Source organism: Amia ocellicauda, chromosome 11, assembly GCF_036373705.1.
Source record: "Amia ocellicauda isolate fAmiCal2 chromosome 11, fAmiCal2.hap1, whole genome shotgun sequence".
Classification (NCBI taxonomy): Eukaryota; Metazoa; Chordata; class Actinopteri; order Amiiformes; family Amiidae; genus Amia; species Amia ocellicauda.
The window spans coordinates 21,153,233-21,170,162 of NC_089860.1; the positions used below are offsets into that span (position 1 = coordinate 21,153,233).

Consider the following 16,930-nt stretch of genomic DNA (forward strand, 5'->3'; position numbering starts at 1 on the left):
TCCATACATCCCCTCCAGACCACTGCACTCCTCCAGTGCCAGAAGACTAACTCTGCCTCCTCTCCACTCTCCTTCCTCCAGAGCCGCTCCTTCTCATCCCTGACCCACTAAGTGGTGGAATGACCTTCTCACTGAAGTCAAAATAGCAGACTGTTTGACCTCCTTCCAGCGCTTACTCAAGACACATCTTTTCAGACAGTACTTATAATTTAGTCCTTTACTCTTCTGTAAGATTGCACTTCTACAACGTTTTATCATACTACTTGCCTTGCGTTACTAGTACTCGTATTGTTATTTTAATTTCCCCTTTGCTTCCTTTCCCTTGGCCCTTGACTGTGACCTAACATCTTGTCCACACTTAGCTTTTACTATCCAGGATGTAAGACCTCATTTATTGTATTCACTTGTGTAAATTGGACTTTGTAAAATGTATTATGTTTTGAATCGCTTTGTATAATGTAAATTTGAATTTGTAATGTTTGATGCCATGAACTGAACTCTATTCTTGCACTTTGTATTGCGCTGATGTTTTGTAAGTCGCCCTGGATAAAGGTGTCTGCCAAGAAATTATTATTATTATTATTATTATTATTAACTACCAGCTATAGGCCATACAGAGGCTGGAGTAAGTCGACAGGTTAAAAGGTAAAGTGTAGCATCAGAAACCATTCAGATGGCAACTTCTATGCCTAGTTTTTGGACAGACAGGTGATCTTTCCAAAGCTTGGCACTGGTTTACTAATCTTTCGATTAGTAAACTAATACATTGTCCTACCACATAGATAACACCATATAAGATATTTTTGTATTTATTTATTTTTTATTATTCTTATTATTTTTTCACAATGAGTGCTAATCCAAATACATCACTGGTGAGTTCAGTATCATTGTAAACCATGAGGTAAAGAAAACTGGTAGATATGGGTTTAGTGGCAGGAAAAGGAATAGGAAAATATACAAAAACATACAGTTAAAGAAAACTACAGATTTCTGTTCAAATAAATCAAACAAAACAAGACATCTTGAGACATTTGTAGAGATCATGTGCTTCATATTAAACAACAGTTTTTCTTTCAGGTTGAAACATCTAGCACGATATGCATTTTTCTATGTGGGGGAAAAAAAAAATCCTTCAGATATTCAGATTCAATATTCATATGTAAAAATGGACAGTAAAAAAAATACCAATAAGGAAAAACAAGAGAACTTTGGAGTAAAGTGTTGAAAGATCAGTTCCTCTCCAGACTGTACAGCGAGACCCAAGGAGGGACATGACCCGAGCTGTTCCTTGGTCCGGCCTTTCTCATGATCAATTGCTCTCTTGGGCAGAATGTACTGTATGAATCGATTCACCATCCAGTCTTCATAGACGAGTTATAAAGCAGAGAAAACACTGTCTTTTACGTGCAACAGTTATTGCCATTATCATGAAAATGGGTTGCATAGAGATTACCCAGCACAAAGACAGCTAAATGCTTAAAAAAATATCATAATTATACACAGCTGTTACTGACGGTCCTTTTATCATCTCAGAATTATGATTGAATTTGACCTTTTGCCCCCTGCCACCTTCGTGTGTGTTTGTTTTAAATAAAGTGCCGTACCGATTAAGATAAAATGACGTGCAAGTAAAAGGGGATGTTTTTTTTCTCTCTAGGTAAAAAGTATTGCTCTACAATGGTCTTCAGCTGTGTGGGAAGGGAGAGAGCAGGGAAATGAGAAGACGGCCAGCAATAATCTCCATGTGAGTTCAATCCAAGACACTCAAATATCTGCCTGCCTAAAATAGTTTCGGAAGGTATGGGTGACGCAATCTGTGGGTTCAACGATACAAGACTGTGCTAAACAATACAAATGACCCTGACATGATATTCCTCAAGCAGCACGTGTTTGAGGGAGGAGTCACAATGTCCCATCCATGCTAAAGCAGTGCTGTGTTTCAGTCAACTCCTTTAGTATAACTGGGTTAATCCTATAATATGCGTAGTTACGGAGTAGACAAATGTTGTGAAGTGGTTTTGGGAAGTTCACTTGTCGAGAGCTGCCGCCTAAGGTGGGCACTGAGATAAGAGTCCTACGAGTGCTGTCCCTGAATAGTCATACTTGACTGATTTTAAAGGAATCAAAATCGTAATGTAGCTGCTGTGCATAACCAATTTATGTTCAACTTTTTTTGATTTTTTTTTTTTTTTTTTTTTTACAAATTGTTTCGTCATAGACAAACCAACAAACAGGAAACATAATTATATCTGTACATTTAAATTTCAAAGGTGTTCTAAACAAGAACAATATATCTACAACAGTGACTCTACTGCCTATCACACCAACAATGATTAGGACTGCCTGTTTTCTCTTTGTTCTGGCAATAGGGGGAATATTGAATGTGAGAGAGCTTCCTATCACAGTGCACCAAAATATTTTTTAGCATCAACCTAACTTCACTTTTTTCCCTTCGTTGTATCTAATTTAATTGAAAGGGGATAACAAAATTGTCAGCTTAAACTGGGGCTGTTTTTCTCAGCACACATGCATACCATTTACTGAAACCAAACTAAGCAGCTGGTAATTTGTGGAGCTACAGCATTTTTTTTTTTCTATCTGGTACAAATGGATTCAAAATGAAATTACATACATACGTATAATTGATTTATAAACCGTTATTTTTGAATAAGACTTCTGTGAGAGAGTTTGGGGTGCTGTAAACTGAAATCATTGCACCTCTGACATTCACCCCAGTCTGTAACCAAAGATCAAAAGCTACAGCTCCTTTAAAACTTTTACAGGAGGTTGGCAGAAATTACTGTTTCAAATGAAAGCTTTGCAAGTATTAAAATATATATTCAAACTGTTACTGTAACTTTTCAATGTAACGATATTTGCTTATTGAACTGACTGTGTGCTTTCAGTGCAACAGTGGTCTAAGTAACATTGTTTACCTGCTTCACTTGGCGTTACTTCTGAAAATGTAAGAACCTTTCGATAATAGATTGTGAAATGGAGTAAGAAGCATAGCATAATATTTATTTCTGTAAAGGTTTGTGGATTCCATTTGTGGATAAAGGCCCTAAAGGCTTAATTTTGTGTTTAAATCAATCTCAAATGGTTCTGTATACATCCATTGGCCAAGACCAAAGCACAGAATAGGACTTTTTAAATATGCATTTGTCAGAAAAAAAATTATTAACAGGAAATTAAATAGTTACTAGTTTGTAGAGTAATTTGAAAAGCTCTAGGTCTCAAACAGTGATGTAATACTCATATTCAGGGAAAGGATTTCTACCTGATATAATTGGATACACCTGGGACATGTTTTCCATGTAATTATGCATCTTGCATGTAGTTAAGAGCACATTTTTTTTCAATTAATATCATGTGATTACATGGATCCTCAAACCTTATGATCTATAGTTCTGAGGCTTTACTCACAAATTCAAATTGAATATTTCAAAGAACAACATTCTCTTTAGCTACACATCTAGGTAAACCACTTGCTTTCTAAACCACTTCTATTTTCTGAGTAACAGCTTAAAACGTAATATGCCTGTACACGTGCGCCAAAATAGACAAAACCTTTTGATTTCTGTATCGAGCCTCTTTGGTCAATTGTTTATTAGTGGGCCATCATCATACGAGAGCTTTGATGAATTAAGCATAATTGTTAATGCTAAATAAATGCATAAATAATATGCCTATGCAGCTGTAAATTATGATCAAAATCATTTTTAACTAATGCACAAGATTGTATGTTATTTTTGGCAAAGGATGCAGTGCTTGTCCTTTGTCCTTAGTTGATCAAACATCAGTTTACAGATTATTTAGCATACATGCTGGTGCAATGCAAGCTTTAAAAAGAAAAGTAAACTTCCTAGCATTTGCAGTAGCTTTGTGGTCTAACAACGTCCATAAGATTAAATACAGCATCACAAACTCACACTTAATTCAACCCAGTGATGTGTAACTTCAGCTCCTCTTTTCTCTGAATTTGTAGTGATAAGAACATGCTACATATTCAATCATGTTGAATGAACTTGTATGGGTAATGTATGTATATATATTTATTGTACCTTTTCTTAAGGGAAAATAAATATATATACATACGTTTCCTCACAAATGCTTTGGATGCTTTAGTACAAAGTACAAAAAACAAAAGTTTAGTCATAAGGCAGAAAGAGTTTCAATTTGATTATTCTCTGGAGGTGTGACAAGGAAAAGGTTCTACAGTTTGCTCCTCAATTAAATTGCCATTTTGCAGTTGCCTGTGGTCACTGTACACTATTCAAATGTCGTTATTATTTGTATTTACAAAACAGGATGTTAACAATGATGACATGAATACTGTTCCTCTTTAGAATAGCAACAATACTGGATACACAACCATCAATATGGTGTAGCTGCTTTCAAGGCTCTTGCAAGGTCAGGACAGAGTGTCCGCTACTCTGTGTGAGCTAAAAAAAAAAGGTTCTCTCAAACACCTTCTACTTTATACTCTCGCGTTTATCTTTGCCCTGAATTACTGTCCAATATGGTGCATGCTTGATAGCGTAGGTTTCTGTCCAGGCCACAGAAATGTGTTGACATGGTAAACTGAAAAAACAATGACCAGCTAATACCAGCAAATCAGCTGCTCTCTGTGGCAAGCTTTGGTTGTTGAATTGCGTTAGTCCAGGTATTGAATGGAAAGGTAAGTGTAACCTTCAAACATGAACAATGTGAATAGCGTGTAATAACACATTTAGAACAGCTGAACAGCGACATCTGTTTTCTGAATGACCTCGGTGTACTTCTCTGACTAACCACCTTGAAGAGCCGCCGTCCTCAGCTTTACACTGTCATTCAAGACTCGTTCCAGCAATCGATGCTGTCAGTAACACTGCTGAAGATGTCACCACAAAACTTCACATTATTAAGCAGCCAGGAAAAAAGAAAAGAAACAAACTAAAAACACAGCAGTGGTTTTAATCACGGCTTCTGTGTGTTTCTACTCAGGGACTAAACAAATGGAGCCAATTGAAAGAATCAGCAGCTGTCTAGCCTTCACAGACCACATCTGAAGAGAACAGACCTGGGATCTGACTTGAGATTACAGATACTGAATTGAAGACACAGGTAATGAACAGTGTTTCCTTTCATTTACTTCATACATTTAGTGGGAGTGATGGGTGTGTGGGGAAGATATTAGCTGATTGAAACAGTTCTGCTCTATAGTAACTGGACAATATTTCATATTTGCCTTGCTACAACATTGCAAACGGCGTTGTGACCAAAGATGATAGAATTGCAATAGTTTTTACAAATATTTCTCAAACGTTAGATGCCTTTGATCTTAACCATGCACACAGAGAGAGAAAGTAGATCAAACAAAATCAGTAGTATATTTAGCTGAATTTCAAATGGCACTAAATTCAATTGTTAAAATCCTAAATTATGTTTTACCTGGTTTTACAAAGTAGGTTAAAAAAAAAAAACTCTTTGGAAAGTATTTTTCTAGAAAAGGGAATCAATAGTCAGATCATAGATACAACAACAAGTATGAAGTCAAACTGTGCTGGTTCAGACAAAATAACTTCTGAAACGTACAAAAAACAAACAAACGCAGCAGACAGCATGTACGGCAACAATATCAGAAGGCCATGTTTTTTTTGTTTTTTGTTTTTTTAAAGAGGCTGAACACAAATATTGGCAGACAAAGACGTACTGTGACAAACTAAAGCACTGGTGTTCAACAAACATTTTAAAACAAACAAAAAAAATGTCTAAAAAAGTGAGCATTGTGCATAGTTCGTTTATTCCTCTTTACTTCTGTATGTTGATCTGCAGTGTTATAAGGAAGTGCAATAATGTATAACTTTCATTAGATTAGTGCACGGAGATCACTGTTGCACTGAAGGGTTCAGACACCCTCTCTGAGTAAAAAATATTTTAATTTGATTTTTTTTCTTCAATTACCATACAGTTATACCACTAGCTCAGTCCCAGGGTTGAGTCCATTTATGTTTTTTGCTTGAACTCTTTTTTGTTTGACTTTTTACTTCATACTTCCCCCACCCAGACCACTGTGTTCCCTCTCTTTATGTCTGAGACCTCGCAGTGCGGTGTGTTCTGTTTCCCATTTAAAATGAAGAGAGACTCTGCTGACGGCGTGACCAGGTATTGTCCAAACAACCCGCTGTTGATCACCACCCTGTTGCTACTGCTCCAGGGCCAGGACTGGGGTGGAATGGGGTCTTTGAGGTTCTTCAAAACCTCCCTCCTCCCGCTGGACAGCTCCGTGAAGAGCAGGTCTGTTTGTGACCTAGAGGTGGCGTATATGTAGTACTGGTTGGCTTCAGTGAAGGACGTCTGGAACACGACGTCAGAGATGTGCAAGCCTGTGTCAAAGTCCAGGGTCAACTGTAGCTCTCCTTGGAAGGTGAGGGTCTGAACTCGGATCATCCCGTTGACTTGGTCTGCAGTGACCACGTGGCGGCCGTCCGAGGAGACGTAGGGCTTCCCCGATATGTCCATGTTGCTGCCGATGACGGAATCAGTCACGCTGTCGATGATGAGCTGAGGGGGGGAGGTGGAGTTCCTGCCCTGGCACTGGATGAAGTAATAGCCCCCCAGGTGCGTGTAGGCCATGCTGACTGGGACACAGCTGTAGTTTTTCAAGCTGATGGTCTTGATACGGTGGAATGTTTCCAGATCGATTTTGTGCACCGCCTGTTCAGACTTGAGGAAGATGAATCCAAACCTGTCCAAAACAGAAACCAAGAAAATGAAAAAGATATTCTCCGCTGTTTGTTTTACGAAAGCCTTTTCGACCTCCCTTCAATGTTACTGAATGTTAAGTGAAATTAGCAAAATAATGACTTTGTTTTTATGCCCATGTGGACTTGATATAGAGACCAATGAGCAAGCAGAATATCTGGATTAATTGTAGTTTCTGGACAAGACCTTTGACGGCCAGGAAGGACATTCCTCTTCTCTTGCCTTACCTTATGTGTGTAATGATCAGGTTTGTTGGTGGAATGAAGAAGTTATCCACTCGTTCAAACTGTGTCTGCGTTGCGTGGTGCTCCTCTCCCCCACTTGCCTGAGATATAACCTGAAAATGACAAGAGTCCCAGTATTCATGAAAATCAAATGGATATAGAGGGAATAATAGAAACATTGTAATTGTATGTGTATTTGTTTTGATAATGAGGACATTGTACTTTTCTAACCATCCAAGACAATTATTTAATTTTAATATTAGTTAAAAAGAACTAATTTTCACCTGAATAGAATGGATTATGTCTGGTTAATTTCACTTCGGTGTGTTGCATTTTGTGGTCAGTCAGCTGAGCTTGGCCTTGACGTCAGCTGTTAATTGATTTCTTTATTTATTGGCATGTTTAATTGTGTATGCTATTTGTCTTTTTATATGTGAATTAATTCCACAATTCTGTCCCTGAAATTCTTAAAGCAGATCAAGGGTCTCGTCTCAATAGGGAGGGTTGAGGAGTCATTATTGGATGTTTGAAGGAATACATGCAAGAGAAAATGTTTTACATCTTTTCATATACAATGCATGCATTTTATCTTTTTCTCTCCACGATTAATTAAATCGATGGCTCTTGCACAGTGGGTTATCTATGCTTGGCTTTTTTTTTTCTCCCACCAGTCATGCCTGAACTCCCAGCCAAGGAAACCTATTAGGACTCCAGCATTCATTCCGCATGTTTCACATCACTCTCTGTGAACTATACTGAACTTCACCCTACAGCTGCTGGCATCGATGAGTATTCATATGCATCTTTGTCGAACAAAAGTATTGTTTATTCCAGGCATGGACCTAAAGATAACTCTGTACTTAATTGGCACTGTCCTTTATACCAGTTCAAGTTAGATGCTGTGATGGTTACACAAACAATGTTTTCGTAACATGACTAATGTGTTTAAACACGTATATATGACGAACGGGACACCCTGCTGACGTGGAGAGGGCCTTATTTGTGTGTCGTGGCAAAGGGAGTGCCCTCAGTGCCTCCAGGGAACTGACTTGGCAGAGGTGAACCTTCTAAATGGTTGAGCTGCCAAGGCAGAGCAAGAAGGTCGTCAGCCCCTTGAGAGCCAACACTGTGTTAAAGCTGGCAGACGTGCAGAGGGGGCAGCGACAATTGCCAGAACAGCAGCTGGCTTGTTTTCAAGTTTATATGGGGCAAATGGAAAAAATCAAACCAAGAAGCGCTGCACCGGCTGACTGACAGCAGAACTTTGTTTATTTTCACTTCTTTTTTTAACTGCTATTTGAATCTGAAATTAAACACTTCATTTGCCCCCCAGTGTGACTTCAGAAAGACTGACAGGCATGTGGAACAGAAACACATGGTTTATTTGTAGAAGAAAAACAAAAACAGGCCAGGAAGGATAGGGTTAAGGTGTTTGGGGTTGAAAAAATAAAAATGCACACTGACCGTTTGCTGAAGACAGATAATATTATCAGGTCAAAAATATTCCCTTCACCCCTGATGCATGACAGAATAATTCTCAGTGCCTAAAACCTAACAGCTAGAAGTCAGTGTAAAGCTAGCGTCACATTTAGTGAACTGGAGAGGGAAAAGAGAGATCTGTACACAGCCCCCTCTTCCACTCAAGGCTGGCTACTGAAAGTGAACTCCCATTCAGTTTACTGTGTGATCGATGTCAGGGCACTTTCCGTGTAGGGTTTTTCCAGACACCTAGTTAGAACCATTATCACTGTTGAACTACATGATGGCAATGGGTCACATATAATAACACTAATGTATTAACAGAGGAATGTTTTCCCAGGTTCACATGTTCATACCCTATAATAGCTGCCTATTTATTTCATGCTTTTTCCATTGTCAAATTTATATTTGTTTGGTGAGTCAATTACAGCACAAAGTCCCATTAGTATCTGTTCCACATGTCAGGGCTTCTCGTTTGAAACGGCTGCCAGCCACCTTGGAGTTGTCTAAATTAAAGAGCTCTGTGGCACCTGAGAACACTTTTAGCATCCAAGTGAAATTCAGGCCAGAACAACGAGGGTAACATTGTTCTTTTCACATTTGAATTTAAGATTATTGCTTAATGGCATTTAACATAGTTAAATTGCTAAATTAGATAAATAACATCAATACAACAGAACTGTAGAACAACTATTGATAATTCAGCACATAAGTCAACTAACCTCAATTAAGTCTGTATTGATGTTAGATGTACTGAAACAATTGACAGGAGATGTAAGCCAACAATAAGGACCCATAATGCCAGAGCATCTTTTCTAAAGAGCAAAATCAAGCACAGCCTCAATGCAAAACAGGATTTCGTGTGTTGTTTCTAATTAATCAACGATTACATTCAAGCGTTTGAAAAGGAACAGTGAGCTATGAAAATATAGTATTTGATATCTCACTCTTTAAACACAATTGTGCCTCTGGCAGAGAAAAATTCTCAATACTTAGGTCAATTACTTGCATGCCAAATGATAATGACATTGTCAAGCCATTTATTTCTGCTCTTCTCTATACGCCCCGCACTCCATTGTATACTTTCTTCCTGAAATTGCTTTAAAGCATTTCTGAGTGTTTAAAAGCTTTGCCATAACCATCCTTTACTGTTTGGGCTAAAATGTGTTTAAAAAGGTATGCAATGCTTATGCCAATCCATCTAGGCAAATGAATGGCTGTGATTACGCTTAAAATATAAAGCAGTTAGAAGAAGTGTGGGAAATGAATTGTATAAGTAGAGCATTAGCTGCACACCTTGCTTGCTCTGAGGCATGTGGTGTCACATGAAAGTGAGCACATTAGTTTGATGCAGTGAATAAAGCCTCCAAAAAATGTCGAAACACATTTTTTTGTTACATTGCGTATTTCTCTTACACTGCAATTGACAACGTTGCTCCTTAGAGACGTGGAAATCGTGCAATTAAGAGTTTTATAACTTTCTATAATTTTCAGCTTTTTAAAATTTGGAACACTGCATTAATAGTATGATAATTTCATGAAAAATACATTTTTGACAGAAAGCTCTCTGATACACGTTTCCTATTCCACAGTAAGCATGAGATACTTTTGTTGTGAGAGGAACGAAAGCCAATAGGTAACTTATTTCAGAAAGCGTACCCAGACTGACTCCAGGGAGAACACTTTACTGTAGTATTTACAGCTAAACTTTTATGAATACATTAAACTGAAACCCACAAAGTTTTTAGCTTTTCTGGTACAATTACACTGGCTGTCTTACCTGCAAGGTTGGATGGGATTTGTTTACATCTCCCCAGCTAAGCACCCACACTTGGTCGTGCGATTTGTCATAGTGCAGTTTCACGGGCACCGGATCCGTCTCCACAACCTTTACGACAAAAAGGCACAGAGGATTTCAACTCGAGGCAAAGAAATTGTAAACACAGGGAAATAACATAATCAATTACTTCCTCTCACAGACACAGCAGTGGAGCTGTCACACTTCCACTCATGCACGTCCACTGGCTGCGTATAGCAATAGGATGGCAATTTTTATTTCCAAGTGGTCAGATATTTGCAGACACCGCTAGAGTGTCAAGGCATATCATTGAAGAGGGAATAAAACTATGCTGTACGAGAACTTGCAGGTTGTTATTGCCTTGAGTGAATTCTCTAAGCATTACATCTCTGCTGCATAGGGTTACATTTATTAAATCTAAAAGAAATAGATTCTGATACACAGACCAGAGATAGCCTTCTACAAGTCACTTATTAGGAATAATACATTTGCACATCAAAGACAACATCAGTAGATTCAATGCATCAATTATGCTGAATAGGAGCAATTTAAAAAGTTTAATTCAAAAGTTGAAATAGTAGTTCCCTGTAACTTTCCTTTCTCTTTTTTCCTCCTGAGGATCTGGTTTGATCCTAATGGTCTCTTTCCCCTACAACCTCAATCTTAAAAAGGAAGAAAAGAAAATACTACAAGACGCAGAGCTAAAAACCTTTAAAGAAGGTTCAGGCTTCGTGTTCAGGCTCATCTCTCAGGGTTGAATGAGCCTGGAAGATGAATTAACCTCTTGCCACAAGATGTCCCAGCAAGGTCAGCAGGAAGACTTGTGGCAATTCAAAATGAAGTGTAAGAAAGGCGGGTAGTGTCATCTGCACTGCACTCACTGTGGACAAATAATGGGCTTCATTCACTCCTGTGTTACATTTCTGACCCTTTAAAGCTCCAGAGACGATCTCTCAAATTTTGGAGAAAATAAAAAGAAGATTAATACCTACTTGCACAACTTTCTGGGCCTGGGTGTCTATGATCAGCACTCTGTCCTGAACGGGCTGTGTGGCATAAATGTACTTGTCCCTGACGCTGACGGCAGTGGCCCAGACGCAGTGCTGCATTGCATCCCCATCGCCTTTGGGGCACATTTCTTCCTGGAGGAACAAAGGAGTTGCTTTAACTTGTGCAGGTTCAGGCAAAGGGTCATGATGAATTCACCTGTTTTCACACACAACCACATCCCCTGATGGAAGCCAAGCCAAGAGAAAAGAAAATGCTGTTTACAGCAGAAAAGGCTAACATGTCCCTTATTTGATTTCCATCGAACCCTAATAACATTACTGGGACTGGTGAAACGTGAAGCTCCTAGAAAAACAAATGCTTCTGTCACTTTAATTCTAATTGTTATGAAAGTGAAGAATGTTTTCTGGTACATTAGTGACACATTAAATTCCCATTAAAGGAAAATACTGAGCTAAATCTTTGATTTACCAACCAAAAGGCATGGTTTCTATTTAATTAATGTTCTGTGGGTGGATAATCTTTGATTTTCTTCCCATCTATCTGTTAAGAAACTGATATGTGGGCAATATTGTCCTGTTATTTGGTTCTACAGACACTATGATATTAATTCATGTCAAAGATAAAATGTTTTATGTTGATGATGAAATGTATTGTGCTGCCAACCAAAGACTAGTACTTTCTGTGAGAGAGAGATAAAACAATCCTAAAAGTTATTTCTTAATCTTACATTAAGTCTGCAGAGTGGTCAGAAAATGTACAGACATTGCCTCAACTTTGCAAACATGTCTGCAAATATGCATTTGATGGGTGGACTATAGTGCTGCTAGAGGAAATGCCAAATGAAGGTTAGTGAAAGATGTGTCAGTGGCTATTCGTTGCCCATTGATGGTAATGGATTCTGCTGACCTCTGATATTTCCTCCATCACATAAAGTACATTAGTAGTGGTCTGATGTTCCTGGCTGTACTCTTAAAAATCAAAAGAATGCATCATTCCTACACCCAGGTCAATAACCTTCAAATCAGTGTGTTAATAAACCTCCACAATGGCATTCTACTAATTATCTGTTTGAAAAATTATAGTATTTAAGAACCCTTTCCCCCATCTTACTATAAACACAACTGATTCCTTATTGGTTCAGTAGGAATGTGTACAATTCAGTTTGTGTTCATATACCTGGACTTTAAGCTTTTTATATTTGAAAAACTAATAAATACATAAATAATTAATAAATACACATTCATAAATATATCATCTATGAACAACCCATAGATTTTTTTTTAAACATGAACTGACTCCCTTGGTCTTTTTATCTCTAGCACTATAATTTCATTTTACATTGCAGTGACTAGCTTTTAAAAAGAAGTACAATTTGCTAAACACAATATTGCTCACATAATGGCTACACTTTACAGGCATTGGTTTTAAATAGGTCCACTAAGTCCCAGTGCACCATTTAGATGGGCTAATTGCTTTCTAACCAGAGTATAATCTTATCCTTTGGAAATGAATACACTTTTTGTTACACATATCCTTATCACATAGCCCTGCATTGCACAATCATATTATTGCACACTTACATAGCTCGCAATAATCCTCTCTGTCGGTTTTATGTGTCTTCGAATCTCACATTCATTTGGTTGAAGGATTGTGATTCCATCATCAGAGAAGACATAAAACATGTTTCCAACACTCAGTCCTTGAAGACAAAATAAAGGATCTCATTAGGATTTGGGGACTGACTGTATTGCAGATTCAGTTAAAACAGATGCATATTTGTTAGCACGGCATGATGTGATTATCATGCATTTTGTCGACATTAACCATAAAAAGAAGGGTATAAGGCTGGGTTTTATACCTGCCCACTTTCTCCATTTCACTGCAGTGTTTTATCAGTTTAGTTAAATGAGCAGGTAGGCTTTTCAAAGTGGTAAAACATTTAATGCAAAAATCTTTTGCACAGAACTTTTCTAAATCTGTTCAAAAAGAATCCCAATCGATTTTTTAAATTTTATTTTTAATTACTATTGCAATAATAATTAGATGTTTTTTTTATTATTATTAAACACTGATGTATTGTAAAGTACTGGAAATAGATGGATATATTTCACATTGTTTTTATGCAATTCCTTTGATTACCATGAGAGGCATGAGACCTATGTATAGGTAGAAAAAGTAGAAAATGCAGAATCAAAGTGCTTATGGTTAGAAAGCATAGACTGGCCTGGAACCGATATATTCCTCAAGGGCAATGGGGTGATTGAGGGCATCCCCCTTTCACCAGATTGCAATACCCTCAGCTGAAGAGGGATAGTAATGAGCTTTGGGTATTGATAATCCCACTTGTACTTTGTGTAATTAGCCTAAATTACTAGTCCGATTTACAATTCACTGTCTAATGAGGGAGAGAAAAAGCAAGCAGGTATATTTTTGCACTCTATACTAAGAATCACATTATGAGCCTAAAAAGTATGAACAAATAGTGTACAATTATATATCTAGGCTGAGTTATATTAAAACCTGTAAAAGCCCATAGAGCTTTGTGTTGATCTTAGGCCTACTTAAAACAAAAAGCTGTATTTATATTTATCAGAAATGACTTGCATGCAGTTAGCTCTATTGTGTTTAACGAGCACCACAAACACTTATTTCATACTGTACAAGAACAACTGGAAAGTCTATTCAGAAGGGCGCTGTACTGTAACAAAACAGTTTTCAGCTTTTTATCATTGGGAACTCTTAATCACCTTTTATACAAATGTCCTTTTCTGTGACTACCCTGTCTTTCTATCTTCGAACAACAATGCAATTATTTCAAGCTTTACAGAGAACACGTTTTAGAACAAACTTTTTTTCTTTGTAAATATATATTTTAAATAGATTTTATGGTTTTATTTTCATTTTTTCTTAAAGCTGAAAACACATTTTTGTGACAGCACTTGACCTTAGATAATACAGTATTTGAACTTGGATAAATGTTAATATATACATATATATCAACACAATTTTCTGTTAGTGTACAATTAAATTGTGTATTTTGTATTTATTTATCACAACATGTTAGAAACTAGGCTAAGGTAATGAAAAATGAATTAGAGGTATAAAACCAAAATCAAAGAAAAGCTGTTTACAGCACACAGGCACAGATGATCACTACAACACAACACGTTCCTTTTGTACCTTCCTCTCGCCACAGTATGTTTGCAACTGCAGCACCAGATTGCCAGAAAAAAGTAATACAAAAAAGAAAAAGTCATTTTCAAAAAAGAAAAAAGAAAAAAAAAGTTTGGGGTTACTTTCGCACACAATATTTTAAACAACATATATACGGGGAGATTACACTTAAACTATACAAATCAAAGACTGACATCCAATGATGAATACCGTACTGTCACAAGTCAAGTGTGAACAAAAATGCATTTTAGCTTTCACTGTGTGTGATATAAAAGCATTTACATAGAAAATTATAGATTTTTCTCAGTTGCAGTTTATGCTTTGAATGGGGAGGTTTACACAGCTACCTATTTTTAAAAGCAATAATGTATAAATGAATGATATCTAATAATAAAGACGCACTAACAGACTGCTCTGCTCATTGTTCAGAACACTTTAATTTCACAATTACTATCAAATACTTCAGTGAAACAATCACACTTGCAAAGGCACCTGATAGTAAAGGAATAGATATTAGTTTTCTTGTGAAACTTACAAAAGCTGTTTCATTAGTTGATTCATTAGCTTATAATTTAGTTTCCAATTTTTGTGATCTGTGATCCTTGAGAATAACTCAAACTATTTTATCAATCTCAATCTGGCCATTGATTGCAACGGTTGCACTCGCAATATAAATGATACTTTTATCTTCCCCTCTCCATGGTCTCAATCTGAAGAGGAAATTTAGATAAGACGTCTATTTCATTGTCACAAGCGTCTGCACTTTTTTTGTATCATGCGATGCTTTGATGTGACCATTATAGGAGAGAGCTTGATTTAAGGGATGCTTGCATGATTCAGTGACTCAGTGTGACTAGCCAACCTATTCAGAATGTAAAAGTGTAGGCCAGCGTACCATAAGACGTTGCTTTTTTTTTACTCAGCTGATAAAGCACACAATTCCTGAAGGCATGACTTATTGTTCTGAATGAGCAGAAGCAAAACAAATTGTAAAATCTTATGTTGTCTAATTCCACCATCGGCAGTTGAACATCTGTAATCTGTAATCATTTTATTTAAACGTGAATGTAAGCATAAGCAAGTCTTTTCAAATACTGTGTATTTTGGTAGTGATGCAATTATATCAAAAGCCTTTGCAAACCTCAGTTGACATTTGGAAGCGGAAAGAAAAAGCTTCTGGGAGATTAAGATAACGGAGAACAGAGAAACTTTGCTAAGTGCCAGATACTATCGACAGACTGTACATGAAGACCACATAAGGTGAGGCACGCTGAAGGCTATATCAAATGAACAGAGACTTAAATATGAACTATGTATGAGTTTTCTAAAGTAGCTCAATGACTCTAGCGGTGCAGCTGATCTGTTACTTACGTGTCTTCCTGGCAGAATCTTCCACAAACAGTGAAGAGATGTCCTCGTCCACTCCTACTTCATTCTTCGCAATGCAGGTGTAGGCTCCTGTGTCTTCATATCGCACACTGCTGATGTGAAGCTCACTGCCGTTTGCTGTAAGAATGGAATAATGGCCATCACAGTCAACAGTGCAAAGGGTTTGGAGGCCAGCCACAAAAGAAGAGTTTGTCTGAAACATGGCAGGGTGACTATAGTGCTTCAGTACGCACAGCAGAAGTCGTCAACAAGGTCAATGGTTGCATACTGAGGTACAGAGATTTTGATCTGTGCCAAAAGAAGAGCTGCTACAACAACAGCTCATTTTTGAAGTCAACCTCCCTGACCGAGGCATGTTTTCAAGATCAACAATAACCTAATTAGATGAACCGTTCATTCACAACAGAAATGTAGTACGTCGCATGATATGTGAACTTCCTAGAACTGCCTCTACTGATGAGGACTTGTCTGTCATTCTGGCAACAGCAGCTGTGAGCCGGAGAGGAAAGCAGCAGAGGTGTCTGCTTCTCGCCAGCCTGGACTGAGTCTTCATTGCAGCACGGCCTGTGCGTATCACGGCACCACTGTGTAGATGTTATCAGCAGTGGCAAACCTTTTTTTTTTTTTTGTGTGAATGGGTGAAGAAATAGGCAGCCCATGTGACTGATAAATTACAATCCAAAATTAAATAATCGTCTTGGATATATCATGTATCCATAAATTCTGTATAAACAGTAAACAGCAAAATAAATAAAATGTTATTCCATAGCATTTTCTGAGCACAGAGGAGTAGTAATAAAATGCTGGGCTGAACAGCTATAAAAGTTTAATGTGGTATACCACGGCAAAAGCAAGGTAAATTACAGTAAAGCACAGCATCTACAGCAAGAAGCAGAAACCGACTAAATTAGCATGCATGTTTATTGTGTTAATCTTCCACAGACTATGGAAATTACGCCTCCTGCAATCCTTGGCCACTTTTTGTGAATCTTCCTCTTCTAGCTCCTTCAATCCTCAAAAAGCTTGTGGGCCCGATAGCAGTGACTGAACCACTCTAGGCACACTACTCATACAATGGGCAGCTCATAACTGCTCAGAGCAGCAATCT

General features: G+C 37.6%; 1 protein-coding gene across 1 annotated transcript in view; it reads right to left on the bottom strand.

The window, feature by feature from the left end:
* Window positions 1–810: 810 nt before the first annotated feature.
* Window positions 811–16,930, bottom strand: part of fstl4 (follistatin-like 4) — a 138,836-nt gene continuing 122,716 nt past the window's right edge. Inside the window, exons 10-15 of the mRNA XM_066716896.1 lie at window positions 15,805–15,939; window positions 12,840–12,958; window positions 11,241–11,390; window positions 10,231–10,338; window positions 6,975–7,084; window positions 811–6,730 (exon numbers count right to left, since the gene is read on the bottom strand). Coding sequence (XP_066572993.1) covers window positions 6,031–6,730; window positions 6,975–7,084; window positions 10,231–10,338; window positions 11,241–11,390; window positions 12,840–12,958; window positions 15,805–15,939 — 1,322 coding nt within the window. The 3' untranslated portion in view covers window positions 811–6,030. The remainder of the gene's footprint in view (window positions 6,731–6,974; window positions 7,085–10,230; window positions 10,339–11,240; window positions 11,391–12,839; window positions 12,959–15,804; window positions 15,940–16,930) is intronic.